General features: G+C 35.2%; 1 protein-coding gene across 1 annotated transcript in view; it reads left to right on the forward strand.

Moving 5' to 3' along the window:
- LAMA3 (laminin subunit alpha 3) overlaps nt 1–18,862 on the forward strand; it is a 573,745-nt gene that overhangs the window by 491,302 nt on the left and 63,581 nt on the right. The window contains exons 53-57 of the mRNA XM_053714980.1: nt 134–288; nt 3,361–3,502; nt 4,926–5,025; nt 10,886–11,002; nt 11,103–11,282. Coding sequence (XP_053570955.1) covers nt 134–288; nt 3,361–3,502; nt 4,926–5,025; nt 10,886–11,002; nt 11,103–11,282 — 694 coding nt within the window. The remainder of the gene's footprint in view (nt 1–133; nt 289–3,360; nt 3,503–4,925; nt 5,026–10,885; nt 11,003–11,102; nt 11,283–18,862) is intronic.

The raw sequence follows: 18,862 nt of genomic DNA on the forward strand, positions 1-18,862 counted from the left end.
TGCAGATGAGATAAATTGCTTATCTATATGTGAATTTACTAATGGACGTTATATTCTGCATATGAATCACTTTTCTATGATTTTAGAACTGCCACTAGAAAATTACAAATATTTTTTTCAATTCTTTAAAAAGGAATATGAAAAGTTGGCTGCACAGCTGGATGGAGCAAAGCAGGAGCTGAATGAGAAAGTAAGTCAACTCTCTAAGGCTGCCAGTAAAGAACCGCTGGTCATTATGGCTGAAGAACATGCAGCAAATCTGCAGAGACTAGCAAATCAGCTGACTGAGTGAGTAACCTCCTTAGTTTTATATCTAATGTGATTAAATATTGCCATTCATTTTTAATGCGCTAGAAGTAAGCTTTTTGCGTCCGTCAGGTTTCGCTAATATTATAAGTTGAAAGTAAACTGTTTTCACTCTCGTGCAAACCCAACAAACGCAAAAAGCCGAAGTTAGAATATCGTGTGCGTTCACGAATTCCACCATACAAGTCAATGGAGAAAAAAAAGTGGGGAGAAAATCCCACTGTATCACAAACCCGATCGCATATACTTATTTGCGCTAACCTGACATGAAAATATAAGTATTTCACATTTATATGTTCTGAAAAAAAGAATATGTTCTTTTTATACTTAAATACATGTTTATGTTTATATATATATATATATATATATATATATATATATATATATATATATATATATATATATATATATATATATATACAGAGAGAGATGTATGTATAAAAGAATATCTATTTAGAATCACATAGAACATATTCTGCTATGTGCAGAACATTGGAATGGGAAATATTTACAGTAATTACACACTATAACACTTTATTAAAATTTTATGTTGCATAAATATGGTTTTACATGTTTTCATCTACTTAAAGGGACAGTAAAGTCAAAATTAAAGTTTAATTTTTCAGATAGGACATGCAATTTTAAACAACTTTCCAATTTACTTTTATTATCAAATTTGCTATGTTCCCTTGGTGGTATTTTTGAAAAGCTAAACTTAGGTAGGCTCAAACTGATTTCTAAACCGTTGAAAACCGCCTCTTATCTCATTTTGCATTTTGAACGTTTTTCACAGTTAGATTGTGCTAGTTCATGTGTGTCATATAGATAACATTATGCTCACTCCCTTGGAGTTATTTAGGAGTCTGCACTGATTGGTAAATGCCCTGACTACAAAAAAACCTGTTTAAAAGATCCAAGGTCACAGGTTCAAATCCCGGCAGGGCCGACTCAGCCCTTCATCCTTCCAAGGTCGATAAAATGAGTACCATTAAATTGGGTAACAATAACAACTATTACTATTCAGCTGCCGATTTGGTTAATTCCGAGAGCGAGCGCTGAAAAAGCACTTTGAGTCCCACTGGGAGAAAGGCGCTATATAAATACTAGTTATTATTATTATTAGTTATTAATATAACAGTGTTGGTTATGAAAAACTGGGGAATGAGTAATAAAGGGATTATCTATCGTTTTAAACAATAAAGAATTTAAAGTAGACTGTCCCTTTAACTTCTAAGGGATCCAATGCACTTATATATATGTCTATATATGTATACATATATTTTTATATGTTTATATATCTGTAACTACATATATATATATATATATATATATATATATATATACACACATATACATCTTTAGACATGTGTTTGTATGAATTTTTATGTTAAAGCACTTTATTTTTCTTCTAACACCTGAGACCTCATATCTTTGAGCCTCATAACTTTTGTGTGCAATATTATGAGTGTTACTATACTTTGTAAAGTATTTTTGGTGTGTTTTGTGCAACTTTTTAGTTTTGCGAAACAGTTAACCAGAGCTCTGAAGTCGCACTTATCATTCTAGCGTAAATCACGATTGCGCTCAAGCGATCAGATTAACTTTCAACTCTTAATATATAAACATATATAAACAAATATATACACATTTATATATGTATATACGGTATATACTTTGGAGCCCTTTCCACTCAAATCATTTAAAACATTTAAAAAAAAAAAAAATATTCAATTTTAATATTTAATGTGTGTTTTACTGTGTATTTACTGTAAATATTTTACATTCCAATGTTCTTCACATAGAATTTTTTTTTATTTGTATTTTTAAATATATATTCCTATATACTGTATATACCTATACCTGTATATATTCATAAAGGTAAAGTTTTATATAATTTTATATATAAAGAAATATATATATTTTAAAATGAAAAGAACATTTTCTTCTATATGAAGAGCTGTGCAATGTAAAATATAAATAACTCACATCAGGTTGAGCGTACTTGGCCTAAATCTGTGTCAGTTTAGTACGTGAGCGATAAGTGTTATTTTTTTTCCCCAGTAGCGCCCTCCATTAAATTCTATGGGGAGAAGTTAGTACAATATCCAAAGTCCTGGAATTAGCGTGTATCGGCTTTTGCTTTGAACTTCCAGCTTTGTTTACGCTCAAGCAAAATAGCGCACCAGCATAAAACTAGCAGGCATGGGGAGAAATTACGCAAAATCTTTATCTTTTTTTTTTTGTAGCATAATATTATGATGTGTCTCTCCTTCACACTCATAACCCTACATAGCAAGATAAACAGCTTTCGAGCTAAAATTTGCATTTCTAAAGTTATTTGAGGGACCTCGCCAGAACAGAAAGCTTTAGAGAATCAGTGCCTCTATCACTATTTTCCCTAAAGGAGATCATTCTCCCCTTTCTTCCTTAAAAGAACAGCCTATTACAATATTTTTTCATTTTTAAAAAGATATATAAATCTTTTACTACCCATTCCCCAGCTCTGCGCAGCCAACATTGTTATATTAATATACTTTAAAACCTTTAAAACTCAATATTTCTGCCTGTTTCTAAGGCCGCCTCTTATCTCAGTGCATTTTTATAGCTTTTCACAGCAAGACACTGCTAGCTCTTGTGTGCCATATTAGATAAACTGTGTGCTCACTCCCATGGAGTTATTCATGAGTCAACACTAATTGGCTAAAATGCAAGTCTCTAAATAGCCCTTAGATAAGGGGGCATTCTGCAGAGGCTTAGATACAAGATAATCACAGAAATAAAAAGTATAATAATATAATTGTGATGGTTATGCAAAACTGGGGAATTGGTAATAAAGGGATTATCTATCTTTTTAAGCAATAACTATTTTGGAGTAGACTGTCCCTTTAAGAAGGCATGTTGAAACATTTATTTATGCCTTTCTGCATTTAAGTTTGAAAGGAAGGATGCTCTATAAATTCTTCTTAGTTGTGAGTAATTGCAATGTTTTAAACATGCATCAAGCTCTCTTGAATTGTTATTCTAGTGTGGTATAACTATTTTTTACATACACAGAATCAAAAGAAATGCCAGCAGTGACGAACTGGTGCAGAGTGCGGTGGGTGCTGCTAATGCTTATGAAAACATCATAAACGCTGTGAATGCTGCAGATGAAGCTGCAAAGAAAGCAAAGGAGGCTGCTGACTCTGCTTTTAATGTAGGTGTGAACTGTTACTCCTCATCCTAGTGTTATGCTTTAACATCTTACAACTACAACTTTGCTTCTCTTCACTCTCTAATTTTCTAAGATTATGCAATAGGTTTTTCTCAGCTAGATATCTCCTTAGCAGACACACATTTTTTCTTTCATGATTAAAGGAGTATGAAACTCAAATGTTTTCTTTCATGATTCAGATAGAGCATGCAATTTTAAGACCAGCAATGTACTCCTATTATCAATTTTTCTTTGTTCTCTTGGTATCATTTGTTAAATGAGAAGTAATGCACTACTGGTTTCTGACAGAACACACGGGTGAGCCAATGATAATCGGTATATATATATATGCAGCCACCAATCAGCAGCTAGAACCTAGTTTCTTTGCTGCTCCTGAGCTATCCTAGATAAACCTTACAGCAAAAGATAACAAGAGAAGGAAGCAAATTAAATAATAGAAGTCAATTGGAAAGTTGTTTAAAAGTGTATGTTTTATCTGAATCATGAAATAAATTTTAAGAAAGAACATGCAATTTTAAACAGCTTTTCAATTTACTTATATTATCCCATTTGCTTCATTCTCATGATATCTTTTGTTGAAAACATATCTAAATAGGCTCAGTAGCTGCTGAATGGTGGTTGCACATAGATGCCTGGTGTGATTGGCTCACCCATGTGTATTGCTATTTTTTTAACAAATGATACCTAAAGAATGAAGCAAATTAGATAACAGAATAAATGTTGTTTAAATTGTATTCTCTATCTGAATCATGAAATAAATATTTTGGGTTTCATGTCCTATAGTCATTTGATGTCCTATAGTCATTTGATGTCCTATAGTCATTTGATGTCTTATAGTCATTTGATGACTTCAAAAATGACTCCAGAAAGGTCATCCTTTTTGACTAGGGTGCACACATGTGAGGTAGACCATATGTATTAGACCAGAAAGTGGCTGAAAGTCTTATTTAATGCCAAAATATATTTATAGCGTATGGCATGCTCTTTGTTAGAATACAAGTGATCATGGAATATTTCCTTGTTCAATAAAATACCCTGAATACCCCTTAAAACAGAAATAGCTAAGAGTCCGTTAAGAGCAGATGGATAAAACAGGCCCTGTGTGTATGCTTACTCCCAATGTCTCTAGTCACTGCTAATCCCCTAGGTGAGAATGTGGGTGTCAACATCAGCTGCTAGCTATGCATCAACTGCACACTAATCTGCAAGTGGTAGATAATATATGGATATACACAGATTTGTAAGCATCCTGGATTTAAAATAATGCATAAGCGTAATAGTTTTATTTTGCCCCCTTTGTCCCATTGAGCAAGCAGAAATGGTGATCTCCTATATAAATGCACCATTGCTTAATAAATACATAACAAACCATAATTGTTGGATTATTGATTGATTGATCTCGTAGAAAGTGCAAAGTGAAGACTTACCTGGAAAAGCCAAATCATCTAGGACGGAGTCAGAATCACTTCTTGAGCAGGCCAAGAAAACCCAAAAATCACTACAAGGTACTTTTATTGTTAAGCAAATTGCTTTTAGAATAATTGTCAGTCTTTAAGCTTGATTCCACTAGTTACATTCTGTTTATAAAATATGTACTTTAAAACTAATGCACGTTTTACCATATCCATAGAACTTCCTAATAGCCATTCAGTTGCAGAGAAACATTTTTTTCTTTCTGAAAATGCTTTTTGCTTTTGACATCACCCTTTAAAAGAAATTGAAGAGATCCATTAAAAAGAATGGAACAACACAGTTTCAGGAAACAAAGAAAAGTTTTATTTTTATTTTAAAAAATGCAGCGGTAACTCATGTTTAATCCTATCCCTGCCCCTTCAATCCGGCTGTAGTTATATAAGCAACTGCACTGCTCTATAAAGACGGCCTCTGAGCAAAACTGTGTACGAGGAGGCAGGATTAGTAACAAACAAAGCAAGCCATTAAAATCTTCTGCTATTTATATCGCAGTCAGAATACTATTTGCAGTAACCTCAATATGAAAGCTGAAGGTTGTTTTCTGTTCCTATTTAAGTTTGAGGGAAACAATAAAGGGACATTCCGATCAAAATTTAAATGCACATAGATGAATTATATCTTTCTTTAGAGACATATTTGTAATATACAGTACATGTATTTGCAGAAATGCTTCTAGTAAAAGTTATCATAGAAACATAGATATTGACGGCAGATAAGAGCCATAGGCCCAGCAAGTCTGCCCGACCTTACCTAACAGTATAAACTTATCTAGTTTGTAGGATAGCCTTATGCTTGTCCCATGCATTTTTAAAGTCCCCCACAGTGTTTGTTGCTACTACTTCTTGAGGAAGTTTATTCCATAAATCAATCACTCTTTCTGTAAAGAAGTGCTTCCTCAAATTACTCCTGAATCTACTGCCCTTTAGCTTGAGATCATGACCCCTTGTTCTTGAATTTTCCATTTTATGTAAAATACCCACAGCCTCAGTTTATCTAAGCCCTTTAACGTACTTGAAAGTTGCTATCATATCACCTCTTTCCCTTCTCTCCTCTAAGCTATACATATTTAGGTCATTGAGCCTATCCCGGTAAGGTTTTTAGACCATGTACCATTTTTGTAGCCCTCCTTTGCACAGATTCAAGTTTGTTAATATCCTTCTGAAGATATGGCCTCCAGTACTGCACACAATACTCAAGATGAGGCCTAACTAATGATCTATAAAGTGGCATAAGAACCTTACTATTTCTGCTGCAAATACCTCTACCAATACATCCAAGCATTCTGCTGGCCTTACTCGCTGCATTACTACATTGTTTACTAAGTTTTAAATCATCTGAAATAATAATTCCCAAGTCCTGTTTCTCATCTGTAACAGTCAGTAAAGTGTCATTATCACTGTTTTAGTGTTAACATTTTTCTGTGCACGTGCATGTGAAGCATAGCTAGATATTCTCAGTGCACCAGCATTTTAAATACCACAGCTGTTCAGAGTGCCAGTGAGGCTTGTATCGTGTCAGCAGTAAACAAATTGAGTCATTACCAGATGGTACAAGCTCCTTAGGCTCTCCAAGCAAATGACGTGTATAAAATGCTGGTGCACGGTGCATACTTAAAAACATGTTTAAAACAGCTATAGCTTTTAATAGAAGCATTTTTGCTAATACATGTATATTACACAAATTATTCTATTCAAAAATTAAATGCATCCATGTTGATTCCAATTTTCGCTGGAATGTCCCTTTAATCTTTCATTGCTACTTTTCACTCAGTTCACAAGGAAGCTGTAAAAGAGTCTCAGTTTGCAGAATACTACAAAATAGTCACTAATAGGTTTAAAAGGAAATAATGCCCTTTACAACTAGTAAAACATTTTTTTTTAATGTATAACTCATGTATATACATGCATATTAAATAAAATATTCTGAATATTTAAGATTTTTTTATATATAAAACAAATGAATGAGATTGTATTTAATATAAAAAACTATACCTATAACAATGTAATTTGAAATATTTATAACCCCGTGATATTGTGATTTTAAGTTTATCAATGATTTATTAACTTTTTAATAGCAGGAATAATAAAATATTTCATTACCATGAAAAACAATATACATTAAATAAACATAGTTGTCTAAAATAGATGAAAATGAAATACTTTATTAAATATTGTTACATTTATTAGCATGTATATTGCAGGTGTGTCAGTCACAGGTGAAGGTTTAGTGCACAAAGCAAGTCCTGTTAACCATGGGATTAGGATCAGGGTTGCTTCTAAAAACTACAAAGTTAAAGAATGTCAAAAATAAATGAGGGGTAAAGAAAATGGAATGAGCCAACATGTATACGTACAGCAAAACAGAAGATGACATCGCTTTACACCAGACAAATATAATAATGCTTTACTGCTCTATTTTACCAGCTTCAATATAAACAAGGCCACATTGCATTTCCCTTTTTGCATTCTTGATAAACTTAAACAGATCAAGGAAAAAAGCTAGATTTGAGTATCTCAGAGAAGTATCATGGTTCACATCTGGAAGGACACTCTGATAGCTATTATTTACCCCTTGTTAAAGGGACATACAAGTGCAAAAATAAACAGCTCTAACATGTTAGAATGTTTTATTATTGCACTGTTACCTGCATATAATTACTGTATGTATTTAACCAGTGTATATGTTGCGCTACAGCTTTTAACGCTGAAAAAATGGCCATTCCACCGCCAGAAATGCATATTACGAGTCGTGTCGGTATAGCTATACCGCAAGCATTTTAGCCTGTAACGCAACGTCCATTCCGCACTCAAAAAAATTACGTTTTTGTGTGGGATTTTCATAGTGCCGGTATAACAGGTTATGCGTTCAGGCTAAAAAGCTTGTGTTACAGCCTATACCGACACGATCCATACCGCCATCTGAGAGCAGTAGTTATGGATTTTGCGAAACAAAGATGTTTCACAAAACTTATAACTAAACTGTTACAAAGTACACTAACACCCATAAACTACCTATTAACCCTTAAACCGCCACCCTCCTGCATCACAAACACTATTTAAAACTTATTAACCCCTAATCTGTAGCTAAAGCACATCACAACTATTAAATAAACCTAATAACCCCTAATCCGCCCCCCCCCCCCCCCGATATCGCCGACACTATAATAAAGCTATTAATCCCTAAACCTCCGGCCTCCCACATTGCCGCCACTAAATAAACTTTAAATTAAAAATTACAATATAACTATATTTAAATAAATAAAAACTTACCTGTGGAATAAAAAGAAACCTAACATTAAACTATAAATTAAACTAACATTACTATTCTAATAAAATAAAATAATTGCTACCAATTAAAAAATCTAAATTACAAATTTAAAAAACCTAACACTATGAAAAAAATAAAAAAAATCTAAAATTACAAAAAAATAAACGCTAAATTACTAAATAAAAAACACTAAGCTTACAAAAAATAATAAACGAAATGATCAAAAATAAAAACAATTACACCTAATCAAATAGCCCTATAAAAATAAAATAGCCCCCCCAAAATAAAAACACCCCCTAGCCTACAATAAACTACCAATAGACCTTAAAAAGGCCTTTTGTAGGGCATTGACCTAAGTTAAACAGCTCTTTTATCTGTAAAAGTCCCCCCAAGAGTAAAACCACCACCCAACCAACCCCCAAAATAAAAAACCTAACTCTAAAAAAACTAAGCTACCCATTGCCCCTAAAGGGGCATTTGTATGGGTTGAGCTCTTTTTCACTGCCCTTAGTAGCTCTCATCCTATTGGCTGTTTTGAACAGCCAATAGGATTTCAGAAGCTCTCATCTTATTGGCTGATTTAGATTTGAAGAATCAAATCAGCCAATAGGAATGCAAGGTACGTCATTTTGAAACGGCTACCTTGCATTCAACTTCAGTGTATGGCGGTGACTGTATGAAGAGGACGCTCCACACAAGATGGGATTAGCTTCCAGGATGGCTTCACTCCACGCCGCCGGGATGAAGATAGAAGACGCCCCCGGGATGGATGAAGATATCGCCGCCTGGATGAAGACTTCTCGCCGCCTGGATGGAGATGGATGTCCAGACTTCAGGAACTGTGAGTAGATATTCTGGGGTTAGTGTTAGGTTTTTTTTTTAAAAATGTGGGTGGTTTTTTTTTTAAATTAGGGCTTTGGGCTTTTGTAAAATAGCTGAATGCCCTTTTAAGGGCAATGCCCATACAAATGGCCCTTTAGAGGCAATGGGTAGCTTAGGTTTTTTTAGAGTTAGGTTTTTTATTTTGTAGGGTTGGTTGGGTGGTGGGGTTTACTGTTGGGGGGACTTTGTATTTTTTTACAGCTAGGGCAATGCCCTACAAAAGGCCCTTTTAGGGGTATTGGTAGTTTATTGTAGGCTAGGGGGTGTTTTTATTTGGGGCGGGGGCTTTTTATATTTATAGGGCTATTAGATTAGGTGTAATTGTTTTTATTTTTGATGATTTCATTTATTATTTTTTGTAAGCTTAGTGTTTTTTATTTTTCGTAATTTAGTATTTATTATTTTTTGTCATTTTAGATTATTATTTTTTTTTCGTAGTGTTAGGTTTTCTTAAATTTGTAATTTACATTTTTTAATTGGTAGTATTTTTTTATTTTATTAGAATGGTAATGTTAGTTTAATGTATAGTTTAATGTTAGGTTTATTTTTATTTCACAGGTAAGTTTTTATTTATTTTAAGATAGTTATATTGTAATTTTAATTTTGTTAGTGGGGTGTTAGGTTTAGTGGTTAATAGTTTAATTTAGTGTTTTGCGATGTGGGGGGCTGGCGGTTTAGGGGTTAATAGGTTTATTTAGTAGAGGCGATGTGGCGACTGGAGGTTTAGGGGTTAATAGCTTTATTATAGTGTTGGCGATGGGGAGCTGCGGAATAGGGGTTAATAACTTTATTATAGTGTCTGCTATGTCGGGGAGCAGCAGAATAGGGGTTAATAACTTTTATTAGTGTTGGCGATGTCGGGGGCGGCAGATTAGGGGTGTTTAGACTTGGGTTTTATGTTAGGGTGTTAGGTTTAAACATAACTTTTTTTCCCCCATAGACATCAATGGGGTTGCGTTACGGAGATTTTTCATTCCGCACTTCAGGTGTTAGGTTTTTTCTAACACTCTTTCCCCATTGATGTCTATGGGGGAAAGCGTGAACGAGCACGTCAAAGCAGCCCTTGGATTTTGTTTGGTATGGAGCTTAACACCACCATATCACATGCAGAAGGAGGCTTTTCAGTAACTCGTAATGGCAGCGCTATGGAGAGTGAAATAACACAACTTTTTTGGCGTTAGTTGAGCACCCTGTTTAGCAAAAAACTCATAATCTAGGTAATAGTTAAACGTCTGCTTCAGTGCAGCAATGCACTATTTGGACTATCTAAACCCATCTGGTGACGTATATGTGCATAGCCACCAATCACTTGCCATCACCCAGTAGTGCATTGCTGCTCCTGAGTCAATCTAGATATGCTTTTCAACTAGGGATACCAAAAGAACATAGTACATTTGATAACAGAAGTAAATTGAGAGTCTATTAAAATTGCACACGCTATGTGAACCATGACACTTTTATGTCCCTTTACCTCAATGGTGTATGTTTAAGGTCTCAACATTCCTGTCACAAGGTTAGTACTAGTAATCTTACAGATTCAGCATTATGGTCAGATACCCACTAACAGTTCACAAGCAGATGGCATTGTTGTGACCTCTGAAATGCATAACACAGAGAAGCCTCTCATAAGCTGTTTACATTTTATCTCCCCTGCTTTTTTCTTTTAATTAAAGTCTAAATTTAAATTTGCAAATTGAAGTTATAAAATATGTGTTTTTTTGTTTTCTTTTAATTAAATTATAGATTTAAATCCAGAAATTGAGGATATCAAGGATAGGCTTGTTGAAGCCAAAGAAAAGAAGAATGGATTATCTGGGGATCTCAAAGCTCTACAAAATAGTATAAATGATATTAAAAGAGGTATGGTGCTTTTGCTTTCATTAGCCTTACTTGTTAAACTTATCATATTATCAGAATTAATATAGAATTATAATAGATTAACAATCGTGTCTTTTTTTAGATGATATAGACTCCATGATCAAAAATGCTAAGGACATGGTTAATAACGCCAACACAATTACCGATAATGTCCAGAATGAATTAAAGCCTATTAAGGATGATGTGGACAATTTAAAGGGTACGATTGGGTCTACTCAAAGTGCTGATTTCAATGAGGCTTTGAATGATGCAAGTAATTCTGGTGAGTAACTACTTTAATAAATATGTTGATTTGATTTACTTTATTAAGAAATTAAGGGCTAGAATATTAAGAAATTAAGGGCTAGAATACAAGTGTTGTGGTAAAACGCGTTTTCGCAATTGCGAAAAACATCACTAGAGTTAATCTTTTTGCGCTAGTCGGGTTCCATTTGTATTACAAGTTCAAAATAAACTTATTTTTCGTAAGCTTTAACCCGACGAGCACAAAAATCCTAACTTAAGTTATTGGGTGCTTGTGCATGTATTTCTCTATAGAAATCAATGGAGACAAAAATGGGGAAAAAACTAATGTGATCGCATTTTCGCATTCCCCATAGAAGTCAATAGAGTTTAAGAAATTGTTGGGAAAGAAAATAACACTCATTGTGAAAACAGTATGGCATATTCGCATTAGCAAATAGAAATTATATACCGCAAATACATACTTAAAAACTTTATTAAATATGAATATTGCCTAAATATGTTTTATAATTTTTTCATCTACTTAATGGTAAAGGGCTCTAATGTGCTTATACAGTATATATGACTATATGTGTGTACATATATATTTATGTGTTTATATGTGGATATATGTCTGTAAATCCATATATACACATATAAATACATTAATATATATGTAGACATATACTGTATATATATATATATATATATACACATACAAATACATCTTTAGCAATGTTTATATATGTATCTTAGTGTTAAAGTCGTTTTGTAATTTGTAAAAACCAATCCTTTACGCTGCTCGAGGCTTGATGTGGCTACTCTCCTTCAACAGTCAGACTGTCAATGTTGCAATTGTTTGGGGCGTAACTGGATTTCCTGACGTGGTGCACGCTGACGGCTGAGCACACCGTAACATAGTATCCAAGAAAACCACGATAAGCAGCACTCAGGGGAAAGTTAAAATCCACATATTTATTGAAACCAGTTAAAATAACACATTCCAAAATTAGAAGGACAAAACACAAGACCTCCTTGTGTTTTGTCCATCTAATTTTGGAATATGCTGCTTATCGTGGTTTTCTTAAAGTCCTTTAAGTCCTTTTGTGGCTTTTTTTTTCTAACACCCGAAATCTCATATCTTTGAGCCCTTATAACTTTGGTGTACAATATTTTTTGGAAAACTTTTTTGTTTGGAAAACAGTTAACCACAGCTCTGAGATAGTCATTGCGGTAAAGATTGAAGTGTAAATGCAATTGCGATTTTACTCAACTTGTAATACCAGCGCAATGTAAAGGGAGCGCAAACGATCACGATGACAAAATTGTTTGTGCCTCACTTGTAATCTAGCCCTAAGTGCGCCATTTAATAGTGCATTGTATTGGATTGTTCTTTATATTATCCCCTATTGTTCGTCAAGGGTTTTCCTGCTTAGATGCCCTTACTGTGGCAAAGGGATCATGAGCTAGCAAATGCATATGATGATGACAGGATTACATAGAACTGAACATGTCCTGGTGGTATATTCCAATGTTGCATTAATAATTGTAAACTATTGTACACCATTCTAAAGCTTTTGCACCTAGAAATCTTACTTAAAGTTTAGTGGTAAGAAAATTGGTTATTTTCTGTTTTGCTATCCTTGTTTTCTATTAATGTGCAAATGTGATGCTGCAGATGACTTCAACTTGTAATAGACAGAGCTACTCCTGAACCTTTTTGCATGTGCTGGTTGGATTATTTAGCTGGGATTAGTCTACTAGCCGCTTACTATTTTAGATGGTGAGCCTTCCATTGCTTTATGTCCTGGATGCTGCTGTAATCTAGAGCTCGCTACTTTACAGAGATTGTGGCACTATAGCCATAAATAGCTAACAAGTACTATTTATGGTAAATTACATAACAGTTTGACATTTTTTTGACCAGGGGTGGTCAAAAAGATTTGAAAAGGCTTTTTTTATAGTTAGTGATATAACAAAGCTGTCTTTATGTTGCAAACAATGTTTTAGTTTTAAAATACTGAAAACCTGTATAGATCTTACAAAATCTATTATCTATACTTCAAAGGTTATTTTAGTTTTCAGCCAGGTTTTATGGTATTTTAACTTGTGTGTATATATATATATATATATATATATATATATATATATATATATATATATATATATATATATATAACTATTTTACATAACTGGTCCGTGAACCTCCATTTGAATAACCCACGAGCCGCCACTGGCACAGTGTTATCTATATGAAACACATGAACTAACACCCTCTAGTGGTGAAAAACTGTCATAATGCCCTGAGCTAAGAGGCGTCCTTCAAGGGCTTAGAAATTAGCATATGAACCTCCTAGATTTAGCTTTAAACTACGAATACCAAGAGAACAAATCAAAATTGGTGATAGAAGTAAAATGGAAAATCATTTAAAATTACATGCCCTATCTGAGTAATGAAAATTTGTTTTGGACTAGACAGTCCCTTTAAAGGGACACAAAATTCTAACATTTCTATCCTACATATGAATGACCACTATTTAAACATGAGAAAATGTTAAGTTTCTTTTGTTTATTTTGATTTTGAAGCGCAACATAGCCTTAAAGGGACATTAAACCCAATTTCTTTCATGTAATTAGCAAGAGTCCATGAGCTAGTGACGTATGGGATATACATTCCTACCAGGAGGGGCAAAGTTTCCCAAACCTCAAAATGCCTATAAATACACCCCTCACCACACCCACAAATCAGTTTTTACAAACTTTGCCTCCTATGGAGGTGGTGAAGTAAGTTTGTGCTAGATTCTACGTTGATATGCGCTCCGCAGCAGGTTGGAGCCCGGTTTTCCTCTCAGCGTGCAGTGAATTTCAGAGGGATGTGAGGAGAGTATTGCCTATTTGAATTCAATGATCTCCTTCTACGGGGTCTATTTCATAGGTTCTCTGTTATCGGTCGTAGAGATTCATCTCTTACCTCCCTTTTCAGATCGACGATATACTCTTATTTATATACCATTACCTCTGCTGATTTTCGTTTCAGTACTGGTTTGGCTTTCTACAACATGTAGATGAGTGTCCTGGGGTAAGTAAGTCTTATTTTCTATGACACTCTAAGCTATGGTTGGGCACTTTTTTATAAAGTTCTAAATATATGTATTCAAACATTTATTTGCCTTGACTCAGGATGTTCAACATTCCTTATTTCAGACAGTCAGTTTCATATTTGGGATAATGCATATGAATAAATCAATTTTTTTCTTACCTTAAAATTTGACTTTTCCCTGTGGGCTGTTAGGCTCGCGGGGGCTGAAAATGCTTCATTTTATTGCGTCATTCTTGGCGCTGACTTTTTTGGCGCAAATTTTTTTTTCTGTTTCCGACGTCATACGTGTCGCCGGAAGTTGCGTCATTTTTGACGTTCTTTTGCGCCAAAAGTGTTGGCGTTCCGGATGTGGCATCATTTTTGGCGCCAAAAGCATTTAGGCGCCAAATAATGTGGGCGTCATTTTTGGCGCTAAAAAAAATATGGGCGTCACTATTGTCTCCACATTATTTAAGTCTCATTATTTATTGCTTCTGGTTGCTAGAAGCTTGTTCACTGGCATTTTTTCCCATTCCTGAAACTGTCATTTAAGGAATTTGATCAATTTTGCTTTATATGTTGTTTTTTCTATTACATATTGCAAGATGTCCCACGTTGAAACTGAGTCAGAAGATACTTCTGGAAAATCGCTGCCTGGTGCTGGAGCTACCAAAGCTAAGTGTATCTGCTGTAAACTTATGGTATCTGTTCCTCCAGCTGTTGTTTGTACTGTTTGTCATGACAAACTTGTTAATGCAGATAATATTTCCTTTAGTACTGTTATATTACCTGTTGCTGTTCCGTCAACATCTAATACTCAGAGTGTTCCTGATAACATAAGAGATTTTGTTTCTAAATACATTAAGAAGGCTATGTCTGTTATTCCTCCTTCTAGTAAACGTAAAAAGTCTTTTAAAACTTCTCATTTTTCAGATGAATTTTTAAATGAACATCATCATTCTGATTCTGATAATGGTTCTTCTGGTTCAGAGGATTCTGTCTCAGAGGTTGATGCTGATAAATCTTCATATTTATTTAAAATGGAATTTATTCGTTCTTTACTTAAAGAAGTCCTAATTGCATTAGAAATTGAGGATTCTGGTCCTCTTGATACTAAATCTAAACGTTTAGATAAGGTTTTTAAATCTCCTGTAGTTATTCCAGAAGTTTTTCCTGTCCCTAGTGCTATTTCTGAAGTAATTTCCAGGGAATGGAATAATTTGGGTAATTCATTTACTCCTTCTAAACGTTTTAAGCAATTATATCCTGTGCCATCTGACAGATTAGAGTTTTGGGACAAAATCCCTAAGGTTGATGGGGCTGTCTCTACTCTTGCTAAGCGTACTACTATTCCTACGGCAGATGGTACTTCCTTTAAGGATCCTTTAGATAGGAAAATTGAATCCTTTCTAAGAAAAGCTTACTTGTGTTCAGGTAATCTTCTTAGACCTGCTATATCTTTAGCGGATGTTGCTGCAGCTTCAACTTTTTGGTTAGAAGCTTTAGCGCAACAAGTAACAGATCATAATTCTCATAGCATTATTATTCTTCTTCAACATGCTAATAATTTTATTTGTGATGCCATCTTTGATATCATTAGAGTTGATGTCAGGTATATGTCTCTAGCTATTTTAGCTAGAAGAGCTTTATGGCTTAAAACTTGGAATGCTGATATGTCTTCTAAGTCTACTCTGCTTTCCCTTTCTTTCCAGGGTAATAAATTGTTTGGTTCTCAGTTGGATTCTATTATCTCAACTGTTACTGGAGGGAAAGGAACTTTTTTACCACAGGATAAAAAATCTAAAGGTAAATTTAGGTCTAATAATCGTTTTTGTTCCTTTCGTCACAATAAGGAACAAAAGCCTGATCCTTCACCCACAGGAGCGGTATCAGTTTGGAAACCATCTCCAGTCTGGAATAAATCCAAGCCTTTTAGAAAATCAAAGCCAGCTCCTAAGTCCACATGAAGGTGCGGCCCTCATTCCAGCTCAGCTGGTAGGGGGCAGATTACGTTTTTTTCAAAGAAATTTGGATCAATTCCGTTCACAATCTTTGGATTCAGAACATTGTTTCAGAAGGGTACAGAATTGGCTTCAAGATAAGGCCTCCTGCAAAGAGATTTTTTCTTTCCCGTGTCCCAGTAAACCCAGCGAAGGCTCAAGCATTTCTGAAATGTGTTTCAGATCTAGAGTTGGCTGGAGTAATTATGCCAGTTCCAGTTCTGGAACAGGGACTGGGGTTTTATTCAAATCTCTTCATTGTACCAAAGAAGGAGAATTCCTTCAGACCAGTTCTGGATCTAAAAATATTGAATCGTTATGTAAGGATACCAACATTCAAAATGGTAACTGTAAGGACTATCCTGCCTTTTGTTCAGCAAGAGCATTATATGTCTACAATAGATTTACAGGATGCATATCTGCATATTCCGATTCATCCAGATCACTATCTGTTTCTGAGATTCTCTTTCCAGGACAAGCATTACCAGTTTGTGGCTCTGCCGTTTGGCCTAGCTACAGCTCCAAGAATTTTTACGAAGGTTCTCGGTGCCCTTCTGTCTGTAATCAGAGAACAGGGTATTGTGGTATTTCCTTATTTGGACGATATCTTGGTACTTGCTCAGTCTTCACATTTAGCAGAATCTCATACGAATCGACTTGTGTTGTTTCTTCAACATCATGGTTGGAGGATCAATTTACCAAAAAGTTCATTGATTCCTCAGACACAGGTAACCTTTTTAGGTTTCCAGATAGATTCAGTGTCCATGACTCTATCTTTGACAGACAAGAGAAGTCTAAAATTGATATCAGCTTGTCGAAACCTTCAGTCACAATCATTCCCTTCGGTAGCCTTATGCATGGAAATTCTAGGTCTTATGACTGCTGCATCGGACGCGATCCCCTTTGCTCGTTTTCACATGCGGCCTCTTCAGCTCTGTATGCTGAACCAGTGGTGCAGGGATTACACAAAGATATCTCAATTAATATCTTTAAAACCGATTGTACGACACTCTCTGACGTGGTGGACAGATCACCATCGTTTAGTTCAGGGGGCTTCTTTTGCTCTTCCGACTTGGACTGTAATTTCAACAGATGCAAGTCTTACAGGTTGGGGAGCTGTGTGGGGGTCTCTGACAGCACAAGGGGTTTGGGAATCTCAGGAGGTGAGATTACCGATCAATATTTTGGAACTCTGTGCAATTTTCAGAGCTCTTCAGTCTTGGCCTCTTCTAAAGAGAGAATCGTTCATTTGTTTTCAGACAGACAATGTCACAACTGTGGCATACATCAATCATCAAGGAGGGACTCACAGTCCTCTGGCTATGAAAGAAGTATCTCGAATTCTAGTATGGGCGGAATCCAGCTCCTGTCTAGTTTCTGCGGTTCATATCCCAGGTATAGACAATTGGGAAGCGGATTATCTCAGTCGCCAAACGTTACATCCGGGCGAATGGTCTCTTCACCCAGAGGTATTTCTTCAGATTGTTCAAATGTGGGGACTTCCAGAAATAGATTTGATGGCCTCTCATCTAAACAAGAAACTTCCCAGGTATCTGTCCAGATCCAGGGATCCTCAAGCGGTAGCAGTGGATGCATTGTCACTTCCTTGGAAGTATCATCCTGCCTATATCTTTCCACCTCTAGTTCTTCTTCCAAGAGTAATCTCCAAGATTCTGAAGGAATGCTCGTTTTTTCTGCTGGTAGCTCCAGCATGGCCTCACAGGTTTTGGTATGCGGATCTTGTCCGGATGGCCTCTTGCCAACCGTGGACTCTTCCGTTAAGGCCAGACCTTCTGTCGCAAGGTCCTTTTTTCCATCAGGATCTCAAATCCTTAAATTTAAAGGTATGGAGATTGAACGATTGATTCTTAGTCAAAGAGGTTTCTCTGACTCTGTGATTAATACTATGTTACAGGCTCGTAAATCTGTATCTAGGGAGATATATTATAGAGTCTGGAAGACTTATATTTCTTGGTGTCTTTCTCATCATTTTTCCTGGCATTCTTTTAGAATTCCGAGAATTTTACAGTTTCTTCAGGATGGTTTGGATAAAGGTTTGTCTGCAAGTTCCTTGAAAGGACAAATCTCTGCTCTTTCTGTTCTTTTTCACAGAAAGATTGCTAATCTTCCTGATATTCATTGTTTTGTACAAGCTTTGGTTCGTATAAAACCTGTCATTAAGTCAATTTCTCCTCCTTGGAGTTTGAATTTGCTTCTGAGGGCTCTTCAAGCTCCTCCGTTTGAACCTATGCATTCATTGGACATTAAATTACTTTCTTGGAAAGTTTTGTTCCTTTTGGCCATCTCTTCTGTCAGAAGAGTTTCTGAATTATCTGCTCTTTCTTGTGAGTCTCCTTTTCTGATTTTTCACCAGGATAAGGCGGTGTTGCGAACTTCTTTTAAATTTTTACCTAAGGTTGTGAATTCCAACAACATTATGTCCTAATCCTAAGAATTCTAAGGAGAAATCAGTGCATTCTTTGGATGTAGTTAGAGCTTTGAAATATTATGTTGAAGCTACTAAGAATTTCCGAAAGACTT

The sequence above is a fragment of the Bombina bombina genome, chromosome 5, assembly GCF_027579735.1.
Source record: "Bombina bombina isolate aBomBom1 chromosome 5, aBomBom1.pri, whole genome shotgun sequence".
Classification (NCBI taxonomy): Eukaryota; Metazoa; Chordata; class Amphibia; order Anura; family Bombinatoridae; genus Bombina; species Bombina bombina.